The sequence below is a fragment of the Molothrus ater genome, chromosome 4 (assembly GCF_012460135.2).
Source record: "Molothrus ater isolate BHLD 08-10-18 breed brown headed cowbird chromosome 4, BPBGC_Mater_1.1, whole genome shotgun sequence".
NCBI lineage: Eukaryota > Metazoa > Chordata > Aves > Passeriformes > Icteridae > Molothrus > Molothrus ater.
The window spans coordinates 10210760-10228192 of NC_050481.2; the positions used below are offsets into that span (position 1 = coordinate 10210760).

A 17433-nucleotide genomic window follows, 5' to 3' on the forward strand; every position below is an offset into this window, starting at 1 on the left:
TGAACGTGCCATGCACAGAATGAACCTTGGGAAGCATGGCAGTCGGTGCTATCTGTGTCGTGTCCATACACTGTTATCCCTGTCACTGGTGTTACCTTTGCTTACCTAACACCCGGACCAAACTCTCTGCAGCCTGCTGTTCCAAAGCTTCCACTTCCCTGGTTTCAGCAAATTCTGCCATGTGAGCATCCTGCCCTCTTGCTTTTTTGTTATGTTTATGGAGGGGTGGGGTGAAGGCTGACCAGACTTCTACATGAAAACATTTAAACTGTTTTAAGAAAAATTGCGTAGGTACCCGTTGGTTGGACTTGGTCTGCAGCCCTGCTTCCAAAGGTATGGAGCTCCAGGTCCAAATTACGGCTGATTTGTTGTAGGAAAGATCTTTGGGTTTAAAAAAAAACCAAAAAACTTTTGGTGGGCTTTTAGAATACATGTCAGTCTCATACTTAACTCTTTCTTTGATTGAATGCAGTAAACCTTTTTCATAGTTCAAATTCTGAGAGTTAAAGTATCAAAGGTTGAGCTCAATGTGTAGAATACATATATTTGTGGAAAACAACAGTTTTTGAGGAGTTCCATCTGTTGGTGGGAATTCATCCCGCTGTCCCTTTATTGTCACATTACATTGGGAAGTGTTTTGCTTTGACTTAGTGTGGTTCTTCTGTCCAACAGCAGTGAGTGGAAGAGCATCTGCAATGTCAAACACTCCTACCCACAGCATTGCAACCTCAGTGTCCCAACCTCAGACACCGACTCCGAGTCCCATCATTTCTCCTTCAGCTATGCTACCCATCTACCCTGCTATAGACATCGATGCCCAGGTGAGCCTGCCACTCCCACAGATGCACCAAGCCGCTTTTTCCTGCATCCTGAATAATTCACTGGTGGCAAACAGCTCTGCTGTATGATGGATTTGGCTCTGGGGACTGGATTTGCTGCTTTTGGAAAGGCAGAGCAACGCCCCTGAGAGTCACAACCCACTTTCCTCTGTGCTCACACTGAACAAAAAAAAGGTCTCTGAATGACTAAACACTTGCATTTCTTATTCCTTTGTTGTCAGTGGCATTATGAGAAACAGCAGAGTTGCCTACTGACAGAAATTGAATGTTTTCTGGCCTGGTATCCTAAGACAAAAATAATCCTTAAAGCATTGCACACAGAGTTTTTGGTTGTGCTTCCAAGTTGTTTGCCAGAGATCATGGATGCATGCAAGTCTTGAAAGTAATAATTGCTGTGATTTTTTTTTTTAGCAAGAGGAAATAATTCAAGCTCTCGTTTCCACTAAGGGAAAGGCTTTTCTGTATGAAAATAACTGTTAAAAAGGCAACTTTATTTTGACTTGGAGCTAGCTAGCCATCAGCAAAAAGCATACACATACTAACTGGCATATATCTATGCACAGCTCTGGGCTATACATAACGTGACTGAGAATGGGCAGCGTGGAGCAGAGCAAAGGCATGAGATCATTGGGGAGAAAAGGAGAGAAAGTTCTGGAAACTCAGCCCTTGCTTGTGGCACTTGGCTTGGATTGTGCCCTGATAAAGCCTTTGGCTGGAGTGCCAAGCATTAAAGACAGAATTCTTACCTTCATTATACCATGTAAAGGTCACAGTCAAGCAGTGGTAAAGAAGTTAATCTGGTTAGCAGAGTACAGATGAGAGCTCAGTTCTTGAAGAATCTCAGTTCTTGTCAGGATTTCTTCTTAAACCTCCCAGCAGAGCTGCCTTGAGAGGTAGAATCCTGTCATGAACTTGCACACAGCTGTCAAGGGGTGCATCCATAAACATGCTCTTAGCTTATGGAAGCTTTTCCTTTGGCATGGGTACAGTTATGTTTTGGCTATAACAGGGGCTGTACTTGAAAAAGCAAGTATTTATCTTGTGTGTATGTCTGTTTGGTTTAGACTGAGAGTAACCATGACACAGCCTTGACGCTGGCTTGTGCTGGTGGCCATGAAGAACTGGTACAAACCCTGCTGGAGAGAGGAGCTAACATTGAGCACAGGGACAAGAAGGGTGGGTGTCTCACCATGGCAGTATGAACCCTGTCTGCTTTGCCTGTGTGTCCCACTAAATAAATCCCCAGTAAACCTTCAGGCTTGCTCTTCTGGTGCTGTAACTCGTGTCATGTTTTCTGTTTCAGGGTTTACTCCGCTCATTTTGGCTGCTACAGCTGGCCATGTGGGGGTTGTGGAAATCTTACTGGATAATGGAGCTGATATTGAAGCCCAGTCTGAGAGAACCAAGGACACTCCCTTGTCTTTGGCTTGTTCAGGAGGGAGGCAAGAGGTGAAGTAAACCTTACATCTTGAGATGCAGTGTGTGAATGACATACTGTGTCAGTACAGTACAAGAATCTTCCAGAAAAGATAGTCACACAGGATGCGTGTTTAAAAAATGGGCAAAGAGCTTCACATTTTCCAATTTACACATTACCACGTGTCTCATCTAGACTCTTTTTCTCTTTTGATAACTGGACTGGTGCTGTGCAGGTGTCCTCATGAGTGCAGTCATTAGTGCCCCATTACGGGACTTTTATCAGCATAATTAAATGTAGATATGAAAGTGACCGCTATCATGAGTATTCTTGCTGAGAATCAGGAGTTAGACACAAATGGGTTACATATATGAGCATTATAGTTTTTGAAGGAAGAAATTGGAAAAAGCTGGGCTTTGGGTGGCAGAGATGATGTCAGAACACCCTCCTGCCCAAATTTTGGGTTTGACAGTGTATTTGTTCTGTGATTTCATGGGAAAACATTCTGATTGAGAATTGTGCAGGTCTGATCTAAACTTTTTTAATGCTTAAAACCTGAAAGTGAAGCAAATGTAATATTGCACTGGAAGTGACACCATGGGTTTTCACCTCAGTGTACACTGTGATTTTAAGTTGCTAGACAGTTCAGTTTCTGGTCATGTCCTCTGCAGGAGAGGACAAAAAGCAGGAGTACTTTGTACTCCATATTGAAACTAAATCTCTGGGTCTGGCACGCTTTAAAGATGGCTGAAATAATCATGAGGAGATCTGCTTTTTCTTACTCTGCTGTTGAATTTGGTAGATTCATGAGCAGCCATGATAGATTTTTTTTTTTTAAAAGAAAGTTTTACAGTGGCTTTGGGGACACAAGTGTGGCCTCATGAAGGCAAGGGGTATAGCAAAGCAACTGATTAAAGCGCCTGTCTTACCATTGACATCTTCCAACAGAACATTTAGGTCTAAAAAGCATTTGTGTTGGCTAGATTTGCAAGTTTGGGAGCAAACCAGATCTTGTGTGTTGAAACACTGCAGGTGGTGGAGTTGCTGCTAGCTCGAGGGGCAAACAAGGAGCACAGGAATGTGTCTGATTACACACCTCTGAGCCTCGCCGCCTCGGGTGGCTACGTGAACATTATCAAGATTCTGCTGAATGCTGGGGCAGAAATCAATTCCAGGCAAGTTCCTTTCACAGCCCTTATCTCGTGTGCTTGGTTGTGAGTTATGTGAGGAAAAGTGTGTGTGTTTTCCCTGTGTAGTTTTCTCTGTGTATGTGCATTTATGCCATGCTTTTGCATCTGTTGGGAGGTAGAAAACATCTCACATGTGAGCTGCAGGGGTACAAGGAAAGGGCCAAGCAGAGGCTGTAAGTCATAAGCACACCTCATAAGAGATGCCCTTCAATTTGAAGCCATCAGAAAGTAAAAGTGGAGTCTCTAAAGTAGAAACTCTTGTCGTAAACCATACTTGCTGTGGAGAACCATTTGTAGGTTCAGTAGAAGTTGGTATGCAGCTGATTTTTCAGTGTGTGAATTCTCTGCCTCCATTAGTTTATTATAGTCACATTTCTGAAATTACCTTTAAAACAGTTGTGGTTCTTCTCTTTCTCTTTCTTTCTCTTTCTTCTCTTTCAGAACTGGTAGCAAATTGGGCATTTCTCCCTTGATGCTGGCAGCCATGAATGGGCACACTGCTGCTGTCAAGCTGTTACTGGACATGGGCTCTGATATAAACGCCCAGATTGAGACCAACAGGAATACAGCTCTGACGCTTGCCTGTTTCCAGGGAAGAACTGAGGTGGTCAGCCTGCTGCTTGATAGAAAAGCTAACGTGGAGCACAGAGCCAAGGTAAAGAGCAAACAGTTGGAGGGGGCTCCAGAAAGGAGGTGCTTGTAAGTCATGGTGTCTGCATTGGTACTTGATTTTCTTGCCTTTGTGCAAGTCAACTTCTCTAGTTCAGTTCTCCAGTCCAGTTAACTGAACTGAACCAGATATCATATAGAAAAAAAAAAGGCTACATTTAAGGGGTAAGATTTTGGTGGTTGCAAAGCTCATCAAAAAATGTGTTTCTTCAAATGAGTGTTGATTCATCTTGTGGTGCTTACAAGCATAAGGAGAGTAACCCATGGTGTTTGTGAGTCAGATAAACAGTGTTTCAGGTAAGCCACTCTCCCCCCCACTAATGGCTTCTGTCTGCTTGTCCCAGACTGGTCTCACTCCGTTGATGGAAGCAGCCTCTGGGGGATACGCAGAGGTGGGCAGGGTCCTGCTGGACAAAGGTGCAGATGTCAACGCTCCCCCAGTCCCTTCATCCAGAGACACAGCTTTAACCATTGCAGCAGACAAGGGGCACTACAAGTTCTGTGAGCTCCTCATTAGCAGGTATGGTGTTGGTATGTGAGTAGCTTCAAGGGAAACCTGGCTGTGTTTAGGCTCCATTGTCCCCATGTACAATCATATTTCCAAATAGCCAGCAGGGGGTCAGGAAATGGGAAAGGTTCTGCTTGTCTGTTGACTGCTATCACATAATTTAATTTATCCCAAGGACTCAAATGAAGTTCTTGTTGGGGTCAGAGTGCTTCCTGTTGCCTAAATACAGGGTTTTGATGGCATGTGTTTGGTTTGTAGGGGAGCTCACATCGATGTGCGGAACAAGAAGGGTAATACTCCCCTGTGGCTGGCAGCAAATGGGGGGCATCTTGATGTGGTCCAGCTGCTGGTCCAGGCTGGAGCTGACGTGGATGCAGCTGATAACAGGAAAATAACTCCTCTCATGGCAGCCTTCCGAAAGGTAGGTGGTGGAGTTCAGCTTGGCTCTTAGCTAGCATTGGCCTGTTCATCCCTACATAGCTGTTAGAAATAGAACATACTGACAGAAGCTACATATTTAATAATATATCTCAGTTAATTTGAATATTTGGCATTGAAGCTTCAGAAACAGGTACATGTGTCACCTGTGTAATGCCTGTGTTCAATTCTAATTGCAATTTGCTTTATAGGCAATGTAGTGAGTCTGGTTTTGGTGTGTGTGAGGGGTGAAATTTGCAGTGTTTCTGTGTGATAGAAGTGGGGGGAAATAGGATTGGTTCCTTAAGCAAGAGAGGGTGAGGACTTTCGTCAAAAAAAGTGCAGTTCAGCCTGATTTGAGTCTACAGATGATTTCTGTTAGTAAGGGAGTGTAGTTGAGGTGTTGCAGTACTGGAAAAATTGCAGATGACTGTAGAAGCCCGTAGCTGTTAAGCTGTTAGAGATGGGCATCTGAAAACTGCCCTAAAAAGGCAGAAGTTTTTCAAGTACTTCTGGAATAAGGGCAGCCTGATGAGAGGTCATTACTTGCCTTCTCTGATGGCAGAAATGTGCCTCACTAGTTCAGAAGGTGAGAAAGATCTCAGAAAAAGCATTGAGAGTTTCATGTGGTGAGGAGTTGGAAATGAATATTTTGCAAGGAGTGCTGGGCTGAAGTGTTTCTCAGTAAGCCAGAGGCAGCTGGTCTGATGGAAAGGGCTGTCCTTGCACTGTGTTTTGCAGGGCCATGTGAAAGTGGTGCGTTACCTGGTGAAAGAGGTGAACCAGTTCCCCTCAGACTCGGAGTGCATGAGATACATTGCAACCATCACTGATAAGGTAAGCTGGGGGCAAGGAAACATTTGACAAGGAACAGTACTGTGTCTCAGTCTCAGAGACAGTGATCTGACCTGTCTTCAGCGCATTGGCCACCAGCTTTCAGCCACAGCATGAGTCCCATTGGAATTTTTCGGGAAAAGCAGCAGGAAATGAGAACACTGGCACTTTGTTCTCAATGCACTTTGTCATTTCAGGAGATGCTGAAGAAGTGCCACCTGTGCATGGAGTCAATTGTTCAAGCCAAAGATAGGCAGGCTGCAGAGGCCAACAAAAATGCAAGCATTCTTCTAGAGGAACTGGACTTGGAGAAGGCAAGTGCAAAGAGTTGCAGCTGGGAATATTTCTCTCTTAAAATTCCTATTTCATGTTCCTTCAAGATGATAAGGTCAGTAAAAGTAGTTATTGGGATACAGGAGTGTGTGTAATGACCATAATTGGAGTGTCCAGAGCTGAGCATCTTGCTGTTCAGGTCATCTTTGGACTTTGCTGTTATTCAGAGACATTGGATCAGGAAATGCCAATATAACTATTTCTCTGTACCGAAAGAAGGATTTCTGAATGTGATTTGTCAAAAAAAAAAAATGAATGTGGCATTTTCTAGTCACACTCATATGGATTTTAGTTCTAAACCAAATTTGGTGTCCTAAATAGTAAAAGAATTAACTAATTTACTAAAAGCCGTGGTACTGTAGTAGAAATAAAACAGAAAAATCAAAGGAAATAAAAAGCATTTGGATTTCTTGAAATGCATGGGACATCTTGTAATGCTGTTCCATGTGCTTAACTTGTAGTTAAGGGAAGAAAGCAGGAGACTGGCTCTGGCTGCCAAAAGAGAGAAGAGAAAAGAGAAAAGGAGGAAGAAAAAAGAAGAACAAAGACGAAAACTAGAAGAAATAGAAGCAAAAAATAAAGAGAATTTCGAACTCCAAGCTGCTCAGGAGAAGGAGAAGTTAAAAGCTGAAGGTGATTACTGCAATTATTCCAAGAAAAGAATGAAATTCGGTATGAGCTGGTATGACATCTGTAATAGATTTATGGATGTCTCATAGTCAATGGTTTTGGGTGTTTCTTGGAGCTTTGCAAAAAAGTTAGTCCTAAAGGTTTTTGATAGGACAGGCGTGATTTGGAAAGCAAAACACTCAGGTTTCCTCAAACCAGTTAAGTTACTCCTGCTTTTTCTTTCCTCTTGTATTAGATGATCCCGAGGTCCCAATGGAGCCTCCCAGTGCTACCACCACCACCACCATAGGTATATCTGCAACCTGGACAACGTTAGCAGGCTCTCACGGGAAGAGGAATAACACCATCACCACCACGAGCTCAAAGAGGAAAAACAGGAAAAACAAAGTAACCCCTGATAACGTTCAGATTATATTTGATGATCAGCTTCCCATTTCCTATAGCCAGCCTGAGAAGGTGAATGGGGAATCCAAGAGCAGCAGCACTAGTGAGAGTGGTGACAGTGACAATATGAGGATCTCCAGCTGCAGCGATGAGAGCAGCAATAGCAACAGCAGCCACAAGAGTGACAATCATTCCTCCACAGCTGTCACCAACACACAGAGCAACAAAAAGCAACCGTCGGTGCTCGTCACTTGTCCAAAGGATGAGAGGAAAGCAGTGCCTGGCAAGTCATCCATCAAGTGAGTTCATGTGACCACAAATGCTAAGTGCAAGTCATCCTTTTTTTCTCCCCCACATAATGGTAGCATTTAATTTCTTTTGCAGGTTGTCTGAAGTTATTAATGAAGTGACAAGTAATTCCTTGTCTACTTGCACAAAATCCGCTCCTTCTCCCCTTTCTTCTCCAAATGGAAAGCTAACCATTGCTAGTCCTAAACGTGGTCAGAAAAGGGAAGAAGGCTGGAAGGAAGTCGTGAGAAGGTAAGCAAAATAATTCCCCTAATTCCATTTGGTGCTGTCTTTGTGTGGCCTTCCTTGGAGTTACTGAATGGCCTTCTTAGTGGGTTTGAGCTGCTGCTGCCTAAGTTGAATTAGAAAATACAGTGTTCTTTTGACCAGCTTGCCCACAGCTTCTTGCTCTGCAAGTGTTTCCTACTTAATACTGTTTCTCTTTTTGTGTAGATCCAAGAAGGTTTCTGTCCCATCAACTGTGATTTCCAGAGTTATTGGCAGAGGAGGGTGTAACATCAACGCGATCCGGGAGTGCACGGGAGCACACATAGACATTGACAAACAAAAGGATAAAACTGGAGACCGAATCATCACCATAAGGTGGGTGAGCAAGATCCTGCATTGGCTCTGTCCTGTGGGTATTTTCTCCTTTTAGAAAGTTGGTCTGCATAGGAAAATTAAAGGCTTGATCTGGTTGTTCCTTGGAAGATCCCTTGAAAGCAGGGAAGATGAAAGGAGTGGGGAAACAGTACAAGCACCAGCAGGTACACAAGACGGCTTGTGAGAAAATAAACGTTGGGATTCTGTGTTTGGGCTTGTTAATACATGGTGAAATATGAAAGAATATTTAGGGAAGCAAATATTTTAACCATTTGATTTTTTTTTGGGATTTGGAGTATTAAACTTTAATTTCTTGAGTAATTGTCTGCAGCAGGACTGTGCTAGGTTCAATTTTTGAACAGAGAGTTATTTTCCTGTTTGTGTTAGGGTGATAGAAGACAGGCTGGATCCTGTGTGGGAGGGCTTTGGGTATAATGTGTGTAAATGCTTTGGATGCACTTTTCCCTGTCCTTCCTTTCTGTAGGGGTGGCACAGAATCAACCAGACAGGCCACGCAGTTGATCAATGCTCTGATTAAGGATCCAGACAAGGAAATCGATGAACTTATTCCAAAGAACCGTTTGAAAAGCTCAACTGTAAATTCCAAGATAGGGTCCTCGACACCTGCCACCACTACAGCTGCTAACAGTTCTCTCGTGGGCATCAAAGTGACCACCGTAGCTGCTTCGTCGACATCTCAGACGGCCTCCGCGCTCACTGTGCCTGCAATCTCCTCGGCATCCACTCACAAGAGCATCAAGAACCCCGTGAACAATGTGCGGCCCGGTTTCCAGGTCTCCCTCCCGCTGGCGTATCCTCCTCCGCAGTTTGCACACGCGCTCCTGGCCGCTCAGACGTTCCAGCAGATCCGTCCCCCGCGGCTGCCCATGACGCACTTCGGAGGCACCTTCCCGCCGGCCCAGTCCACGTGGGGCCCGTTCCCCGTCAGGCCACTGAGCCCCGCCCGTGCAACCAACTCGCCCAAACCTCACATGGTGCCTCGCCACAGCAGCCAGAGCGGCGGCGGCGCTCAGGCCAACGCAGCGAGTTCTTTGACGACGAGCCCCACGGCCACGACGACTTCAGTGGCTTCTACTGTGCCTGGATCTTCAGCGAGCGGCAACCCGAGCTCCCCCTCGGTGAGGAGGCAGCTGTTCGTCACCGTGGTGAAGACATCCAACGCCACCACCACCACCGTGACGACCACGGCGAGCAACACGAGCACGGCGCCCACCAACACCACGTATCCGACTCCTACTGCCAAAGAACACTACCCTGCATCCTCCCCCTCATCTCCCTCTCCTCCTGCGCAGCCAGCGGGCGTCTCCAGGAGCAGTCCTCCTGACTGCGCCACGGCCGCCTCTCCCAACAAAGGCGCGCCTCCGTCCGAGCCGGACGCGGGGAGCCCGCCCGCCGTGGATGCGGGCGGCTCAACCGGCAGCAGGCAGCCCAATCCCGGGACTGGCAGCTCCTCCGTGCATCCTGCTCATCAGCAGCCCCCGGGAGCTCCTCTGCCAGAGGCCAGGCCCCCTCTCCAGCAACCTCAGGTTCCCGCACCAGATCCTCGCATGGTCGTGCCTCCGAGTTTAGCGGCGACGAGCTCATCCACTCCGGCAGTCGGTGCGAGCGGCACTCCCATGACCTACCCCGTGTCCCAGCCAGCCATGGGCTCAGCTCAGTCCGCAGCCAAGATGGAAACCCCAGCCATCAGACCACCTGTCCACAGCGCCGGCAGCGTCCCCAAGAATCCAGCTCCCGTGCAGAACTCCCCCGTCGCAGTCCTCAACGTTAACCACATCAAAAGGCCCCACAGCGTTCCTTCTTCAGTGCAGCTTCCTTCTACCTTAAGTACACAAAGTGCTTCTCAGAATTCGGCCCACACGGCGAACAAGCCCATGGGGAACAACTTCAGTGCTACCCTGCCTTTCGGGCCCTTTAGTACGTTGTTCGAGAACAGCCCCACGTCTGCTCATGCCTTCTGGGGCGGCTCCGTTGTTTCCTCTCAGTCAACACCGGAGTCCATGCTCTCAGCTAAGTCCTCGTTTTTGCCAAATTCAGATCCGTTACATCAGTCTGATACTTCCAAAGCCCCAGGTTTTAGGCCACCGTTACAGAGGCCAGCTCCAAGTCCCTCAGGTAAGCCTCTGGCATGTGTCCATTCCATAGTAATACAGTTCATTCTTGTGTTGTTTAAGTCAAGTGGAGTTCATTTTAAGTGCCCTGTCAAATCTAGTAACTGTTTGGCAGTTGATGGGCTTGATATAAGAGGGTTTTTGCCATTCCAGTCTGTTCCTCTCCCAATAAATGAGATGATAAAACACTCTTATTTCACCCCCCTTCCCTACCAGATAGTGACTGTTCCAGTTTGTGATACCTTGTCCTGAGGCTGCAGAAAAATGTGCAGCATCTTCCAAGGGCTAGGGTGGTAAAAAAGTGAACTTGTAACTTACAGGAGGTGTCTTCTCTTAATTACTAAATTTGATCCAAAAAATGTAATTTCCTTGACTGCCTGCATTTTTTAGTAAGACGTTTTGCTTTCTGCCCAAAACAGAAGCCAAGAGGTTGTCACAGAACCTGTTACAGAGCTTCCAGAAAGTACAGTGATAGTTTGGACCATCTCTGCCTGTTTTTGTCGGAGCACTGAGGTGCTAATAGATTGAGAGATAGAGTAGCACTTTCTTTCCTATTTTGTGAATATGATGGTGTTTTAATTTTTTCACCTTGATGTGCTAGTCAGCATTTTTACTAGGGCCCTGTATGCCTCTAAGATATAGAAATGCATAAGTCTTAGATCCCTAAGATTTTATTTTTCCCTTTCTTCATTGAAGAGGACACGAAGGGAGCAGTAATTCTTTTATTTGGGATATCATTCTCGATTTAGGTGTGCAGCACAACTGCCACACACTGAACAGACTTGTGGAGTGTGAAGCTTAATGCTCCAGTTGCCTTTGGAAAATTGTAACACATGCCCCTAAAAATGGATTGGATAAAAGTTTTCTATTTCCATGCTACCAGGGACCTCTTGCTGGAGTGTTGGAGTTGTGGGAGTCACTTGTGCCCACTTTCTCTCATAGGTATTGTCAGTATGGATTCTCCCTATGCTTCTGTAACACCTTCTTCTACACACCTGGGGACCTTTGCCTCGAACCTGTCGGGAGGGCAGATCTACGCGCCCGGGACACCGCTGGGCGGCGCGCCTGCAGCTGCTAATTTCAACAGACAGCATTTTTCCCCTCTTAGTTTATTGCCTCCATGTTCATCAGCATCAAATGGTGAGTTCTGGTCAGCAGGGAGCTGCTGAGAAGCTGCTGTATAAATAAAATTGTCTGGCAGAACTGTATAAGGAGTTCCAGGATAAAATCCTTAGGGCAGGTTCTGGTTCCTCCTCTACCTTTGGCCCCTGCAGTTAGGAATTTTTTGGACAGAAAACAAGCTGTGGAGTGCTGGCTAATCTAGGGAACGTGTTAATCTGTTTTATTGGCAAAAACAATGATAAACCCCAGGGAACAAATCAAAAAGAAAAAGAAAAAACAAACACAACAAAGGCAGGTTTATGTGGGCTTATTTGAGCTCTGGTTCAGGATATAATCCTCAAATCCTCTGTTTCTGATAGGCAGTGATGCTTAGTTAAGGTTTTGTGGTGTGTGTCCTCCAGTGGCTGAGCTACCAGGGCATGATAAGTGTTTTATATAAGGGGCTATATGGTGGTGAATATCTCTGTGCTCTGGAAATAAAATGATCCTGAGGTGGATGAATGTGGCATTAACCAGCTCCCCTTGTCAGTTGTTGGACATGGAGGGCAGGTTTGTGGGGTCTGGCTGCCATCACTAAGTGCTCCTGTTGCTCTCCTTGCAGAATCTCCTGCTCAGTCCGTGTCCTCTGGAGTACGAGCACCCTCTCCCACCCCTTCAGCAGTGTCCTTGGGATCAGAAAAGCCCAGTAACGTTTCTCAGGACAGAAAAGTTCCTGTTCCCATTGGGACTGAACGGTCTGCACGCATTAGACAAACTGGAACGTCGACTCCTTCTGTAATTGGGAGCAACTTGGCTGCTCCGGTGGGCCACAGTGGGATCTGGTCCTTCGAAGGTATAGGTGGCAGTCAAGGTATGTGGTGTTATAGGTGCACTTGAGTTGATCACACCATTGTGTTTGTCTTCAGCACAGGAGCATGCCAAAGTGAGTGCCTGAAAACACAGAAATGTTCTTTCCAAAGGCTTTGGAACAAGGACTTTTCTTAGCCTTTCTGTCCACTTAATTGTTTTAACAAGGTTTCTGAAGCCCTTGGGGGTTCTGAAATGTCCTGGCTATGAAGATTTGGTACTCCCAAGTAGGAGCAGGAAAAATATAAACAGGCCTTCCAGGCATGAACACAGTGAGGAACATTGAATTGAGGAAGAGGGGAAATGGAGGTGTCACAAGATAACTGTCTGGAGTTTCTTGTTGATGAAGAAGTTGTTTGTATGGTAGGAGTTAATATTTAATTTGTAGCTAAGGTAGAACTTTTTGTGCTGAGGATGGTGCTTTTATAAAGTGATAAAATTCCACATTTGAGTTTCCTTTATTCTTTTCAGCCATCCACCTTCTACTAGCGCAAGGCTCTTGGCTCTCCTGGAGTCACATAGAATCTAGTATTTTTGATTTTATTAACAATTTCAGTTAGTGATCTTACAGCTTTTCTTACTAAACCTGTCAGGAGTCTTGGATGCAATTTCTGGGAGACTGATTAACTTTTCCCATATTAATTGGGGTTTTTTTGTGGGAAGTTTTATTTTTAATTTCTTTAGGGTTTTTTTGCTTTGGATGGGGGGTATGAATATTGAGGCTGTGTTGGATTGGACCTCTGGATGTCCTCTCAGCCTCCTGCACAAAATAGGGTTTGCCTGTGAGTTCTGCCTGTATTGCTCAAGGCTTTATCCAATCTGCTCTGGAAAACCTGCAAGGACTGGAACTGCTCCACCGTTCAGAGCAATCTGTTCTGCTCCTTGACTGAATCCAGACAGCTGAAGGTTTTAACTGACTGACTGTGCTGGAATTTTTCCCCAAATACAAACTCTTTTTTTACTTCACTGATGGTCTTTTCCCAGATAAAGCTTTAGAAATTCACTATTTATTTGCCTTGTGTAGCTGTGAAAGTTGTCCTTTGTACCTCTCTTGGCTTTTGGGATGCTGCTTTCTTTCTGCTTTGGTCAATGACTTCAACATTGTGATTTTCAGTTCACATTGGGATTGGCTCTTCTCTACTTGAGTATTGGAGTGCCTCAGAAATGTTTCTGTACCCCTTCTCCAAATAATTTTTTTTAATGTTTTGTTTTGAAAATTGGATTTTTTGAATGTCTGGAGTTTTAACTGTAGCACCAATACCAAGCTGCCTCTGAATTCACAGAATAAGTACATGAGCACATATCTGCAGCTGGGCCTTTCCTGGTTTTGGTTTGCGCAGATACTTCTGTGTCCATTAGAATACGAAGTAATTAATGGAAGAATGGTAGTGAAGTAGAGCAAATAGTCTTCATAGTGTACATACCCTCTCCACAGCACCAAAGGCACGAGGAATTGAGGTTTTTGGAGGATCTGAGGTTTTTGGAGGAGGGAGAGTTAGCCCAAATTCCAGCTTTGCTGTTGAAATGGAGGAAAGTTGCAGGGGCAGCGCTCTGGTTGCAGGTAACTGTCCCAAACTCCTGGCAGCGGCTCAGGGCTCCTGGCCCTGCAGGTGGCACTCCTGGTGCTGTCCATCCGTCCGTCCATCCGTCCATCCATGCCATGTGCTCCTGCACTGTGGAGCGGGTGGGGGCTGATCTCTGTGGGCTGGCAGGGGCAGGGGTGCTGTGGCTAACGCCGTGTCTCTGTGCTGCTGGCAGACAAAGTGGACTGGTGTCACAGCGGCATGGGCAGCCACATGATCCACAGGCCCATGTCCGACCCAGGCGTCTTCTCGCACCAAGCCATGGAGAGAGACAGTGCGGGCATCGTAGCGCCTTCCGGTACATTCCATCAGCCCGTCCCTGCAGGATACATGGACTTCCCAAAAGTTGGGGTAATGACCTCCTTGGCTCCTTTCTATCCTGCTGGCCATGCAGCGCCATTCATTAAATCATCCTGTGACTGTTCCTTTCCTTCCCCCCAGGGAATGCCTTTTTCTGTGTATGGGAATGCCATAATTCCTCCTGTAGCCCCCATCACAGATGGTACTGGAGGCCCCATCTTTAACGGGCCTCATGCTGCTGACCCATCTTGGAACTCGCTGATAAAGATGGTTTCTAATTCCACAGAAAACAATGGGCCTCAGACGGTAATTGCTCCGCTTTTTTGCACTGTGTATTTCACTCAAAATGTATCATGATTCCTGTCTGTGCAGTTAGACATTTGGGAAGACAAATCTTGGGGCAAAATTTCATACAAAAAAGCCAGTTTATGTGCTGTTAGTTGAGCTTTCCTTTCCCAAAAAGGGGACACAACAACAGGGCTGCAGCTGGGCTCTGTAGTTGAGGATGTTGTGACTGCATTAGGAGCACCCCAAGGAAGGGAGTAAGTAGCTCTTTGCTGCTCTGATCTTGCCTGGCTTGTCCACTGAATATAATTTAGGCAGAAGGATTAATTCCCCTAAACCTCTTGTTCTTACTCAGGAACTAATACTATAATGGAACATCAGTAGCTCTGGTTAGATTGTATCCTGTGATTGTGTTTAATTGGACAGTGATCCCTGTTACAGTGTTACTAAATAAAGATGTTTCTGGGCTGAATTCGCTTGGGAATGATTCAAGCTGTGGGGAGCACTCCCAGCTCTGCTAGGCCATAGGTGTGAAGGAGAGAGGATTTGGCCACAGTTTAGGTATTGCTCTGAGGTGGCTTCTCGTCCCTGCAAGGTGATTTCTGGTTTCATGAGGAAACTTTGTCCCCCAAAGAAAGCTTTACTGGGTTAGACCTGGGATTCCCCAGAGCTGAAATTGTTAGGGGAAGATAAGGTGGCAGGAATCAATTTGTTGTTTGTCTGAACTTAGGGTCAAGAAGAGTGCACATCCCTTGCTCTGGATGTGGAGGGATTTGGGAGCTGGGCTGAGCAATCATTTGCTGCACCCCCAGAGCCCTGTTCATGGTGCTGGCCAGGAGAAGTGTGACCCTGCAGCCCCTGTGAGCTGTGCCCTCCTGGAGCAGCCCAAAGCACGGTGCTAACCTGGGTTTCTCTTGCAGGTGTGGACTGGAACCTGGACACCTCACATGAACAGTGTGCATATGAACCAACTGGGCTGAGTGGGATCAACGTGCTGGCCTTGAGATTCCTTTTTTTGCAGAGGAAACCACAATTGGCAGAAACAGTTTATGTGCTCCCAGATCATTCTACTGATGTGCTTGACTGAAGTGTGTAGGCTTTTTGCAGAAGAACTTACTAACTGACCTTTTTCTGTGAACATTGTGACCACCCATTCCCCACCATCATATGTTTCAACTTAGTTAGACTTTCTTCTTTCCTTTTCTCCTCTTTTTTTTTTTTTTTTGACATAACTTTCTGTTGAAGCTGTTCTTTGGCTGGTTGGTTTTAGTACTGTAAACTGCTTCTGAGCAAACACAGAAATTTAGCAAAATTATGTAAACTTGATCCTGAAGTTTTAGAATGGCAAATAAATGTACAATTGTTTACATAACAAATGGCTAAGCAGAAAGTAAATTTCAATATGTCAGTTATAGAGGCTCTACTTTATGTAGACTTAAATTAATGTGAGATATGTACCTTCATATTCAGAAATCTGGATGTTTCCTTCATACATTAAACTATTAATAAGCATAACATTTCTACTTGTGTAATTTAAATAAGTGATAAAAAGAAAAACACCCCAGGCATTATCAGAGGGCCTTTTCCAAATGTGTGTTGGATTTTTTTGAGAAAACATACATTCTTTGTTTGACATTTGAGGAGAGCTTCCTTGCTGAAGGCTCCAGAGGCAGGTCTCTTCCAGAATCAGGCCCATGTAGGTTTATTTGGAAGAGTCCAAGTGCGAATTCCCGTGTACATTGTTCAGATCTGTCACCTGTGGGCAGAGGTAGCAGGAGATGAAGGAGGGTGGGTCTTGTGAGGCCGGGCTGTGGAGAAGTGACACAGATCCAGTCAGGATCCCTGTACAGCTCCCTTAGAGAGCACTCAAAGGAGATCTACTGCTCAGATTTAGGAAGTATTATATGGTTTTATTATCGTTCCTCCTTAGAAAACCAAGCAAACACCTCAGCTGGCCACAGAAACTACTGCCTTTTAACTATTGTGGTATTTGAGGTGTCCCCAAACCTTTGGCATACCCAAGGCTTTATACCTGTCCTTAGGTGCTGCTCTGAATAAAAGCAAGTTCCTTTTCCCAGCAGTCTGATCTCCTGAAATACATCCTGTGAAGATCTGGTGCTAGCAAAATGGATGCCAGAGTGAGGAACTGCTTGGAAAAAGAAACTCCATCTCACACCTTATCAAGGTGTGGGTGAGTGCCCTTCCCCTCTGCTGCTGCAGTCATTTGCTGCAGGCTTTAGTGCTGTTTAGGGTTACTAATTATTAATCCTACTGAGAAATAGTGCTCAATATTTATTAGCACCATGAATTCCAGAGTATTTTGTTGACCTGAGAGTTACATCCATGCCTGGGGCAGTAACAGGCCTGATGCCACCACTGTGGCAGTGGGCTGGGTACAGGAGATCCTGGGTGGGGGGAATTGGACCATTTTTATTTCCAGATAGTTTTGGGGTTTTTTCCCCCACAGTGTAATGCTTTTTGTTTGTCCAGTAAACCAAGCAATGCACTCTTTTGGGAGCGGGCAGGTGCTGTTTATTTGAGGGAAAGGAGCAGAACCAGGGTTAGAACAGGAAGAGAACACAGTGCAGTGCATGGTCTAAGGGATGTTTTGACCTCTCCTTGCCACAGAAAGGGGTAAGGAGACAGGTCAGAACCTGGCTGGGAAGGAGAACATTCCTCATGTGGAATGATGAAGTGTTTGGTTATGATTAATTACTGTAGAATATAATCAGGCTGAGAGAGTTGGGGCTGTTCAGCCTGCAGAAGGGAAGGTTGTGTGAGCTCCTCACCGCAGCTTTCCAGTATCTGAGGTGGCCCAAGAGGGACTCCTGTCAGGAACTGCAGTGATACGCCCACAAGCAATGGGTACAGTGGAAAAAGGGGAAATTTAGACTAGCTATTGGGAGAAAGTATTTACTGGAAGAGGGGTGAGACAGTGGCCCAACCCCGGCAGGGCTCAAAGCCGGTTTGGACAACACTGCCAGTCCTACGGTGTGATCCCTGGGGATGCCCGGTGCAGGGCCAGCTGTTGGACTCCGTGTTTCCTGTCCAAG

The 17433-nt window shown here is 45.7% G+C and overlaps 1 protein-coding gene across 5 annotated transcripts in view; it reads left to right on the forward strand.

Moving 5' to 3' along the window:
- The window catches only part of ANKRD17 (ankyrin repeat domain 17), a 69039-nt gene extending 53144 nt beyond the window's left edge, over nt 1-15895 (forward strand). For 2 of the 5 annotated variants that reach the window (XM_036383099.2, XM_036383101.2), the window contains exons 16-34: nt 673-821; nt 1904-2015; nt 2143-2288; nt 3289-3431; nt 3888-4101; nt 4460-4635; nt 4882-5044; nt 5782-5877; nt 6072-6188; nt 6669-6879; nt 7073-7520; nt 7606-7761; nt 7963-8112; nt 8597-10248; nt 11187-11384; nt 11968-12216; nt 13971-14146; nt 14237-14401; nt 15301-15895. In XM_036383099.2, coding sequence (XP_036238992.1) covers nt 673-821; nt 1904-2015; nt 2143-2288; nt 3289-3431; nt 3888-4101; nt 4460-4635; nt 4882-5044; nt 5782-5877; nt 6072-6188; nt 6669-6879; nt 7073-7520; nt 7606-7761; nt 7963-8112; nt 8597-10248; nt 11187-11384; nt 11968-12216; nt 13971-14146; nt 14237-14401; nt 15301-15360 — 4781 coding nt within the window. In that variant the 3' untranslated portion in view covers nt 15361-15895. The remainder of the gene's footprint in view (nt 1-672; nt 822-1903; nt 2016-2142; nt 2289-3288; nt 3432-3887; nt 4102-4459; nt 4636-4881; nt 5045-5781; nt 5878-6071; nt 6189-6668; nt 6880-7072; nt 7521-7605; nt 7762-7962; nt 8113-8596; nt 10249-11186; nt 11385-11967; nt 12217-13970; nt 14147-14236; nt 14402-15300) is intronic. The other 3 variants (XM_036383100.2, XM_054514764.1, XM_054514765.1) reach the window with 3 other exon arrangements.
- The last annotated feature ends 1538 nt before the right edge of the window (nt 15896-17433 follow it).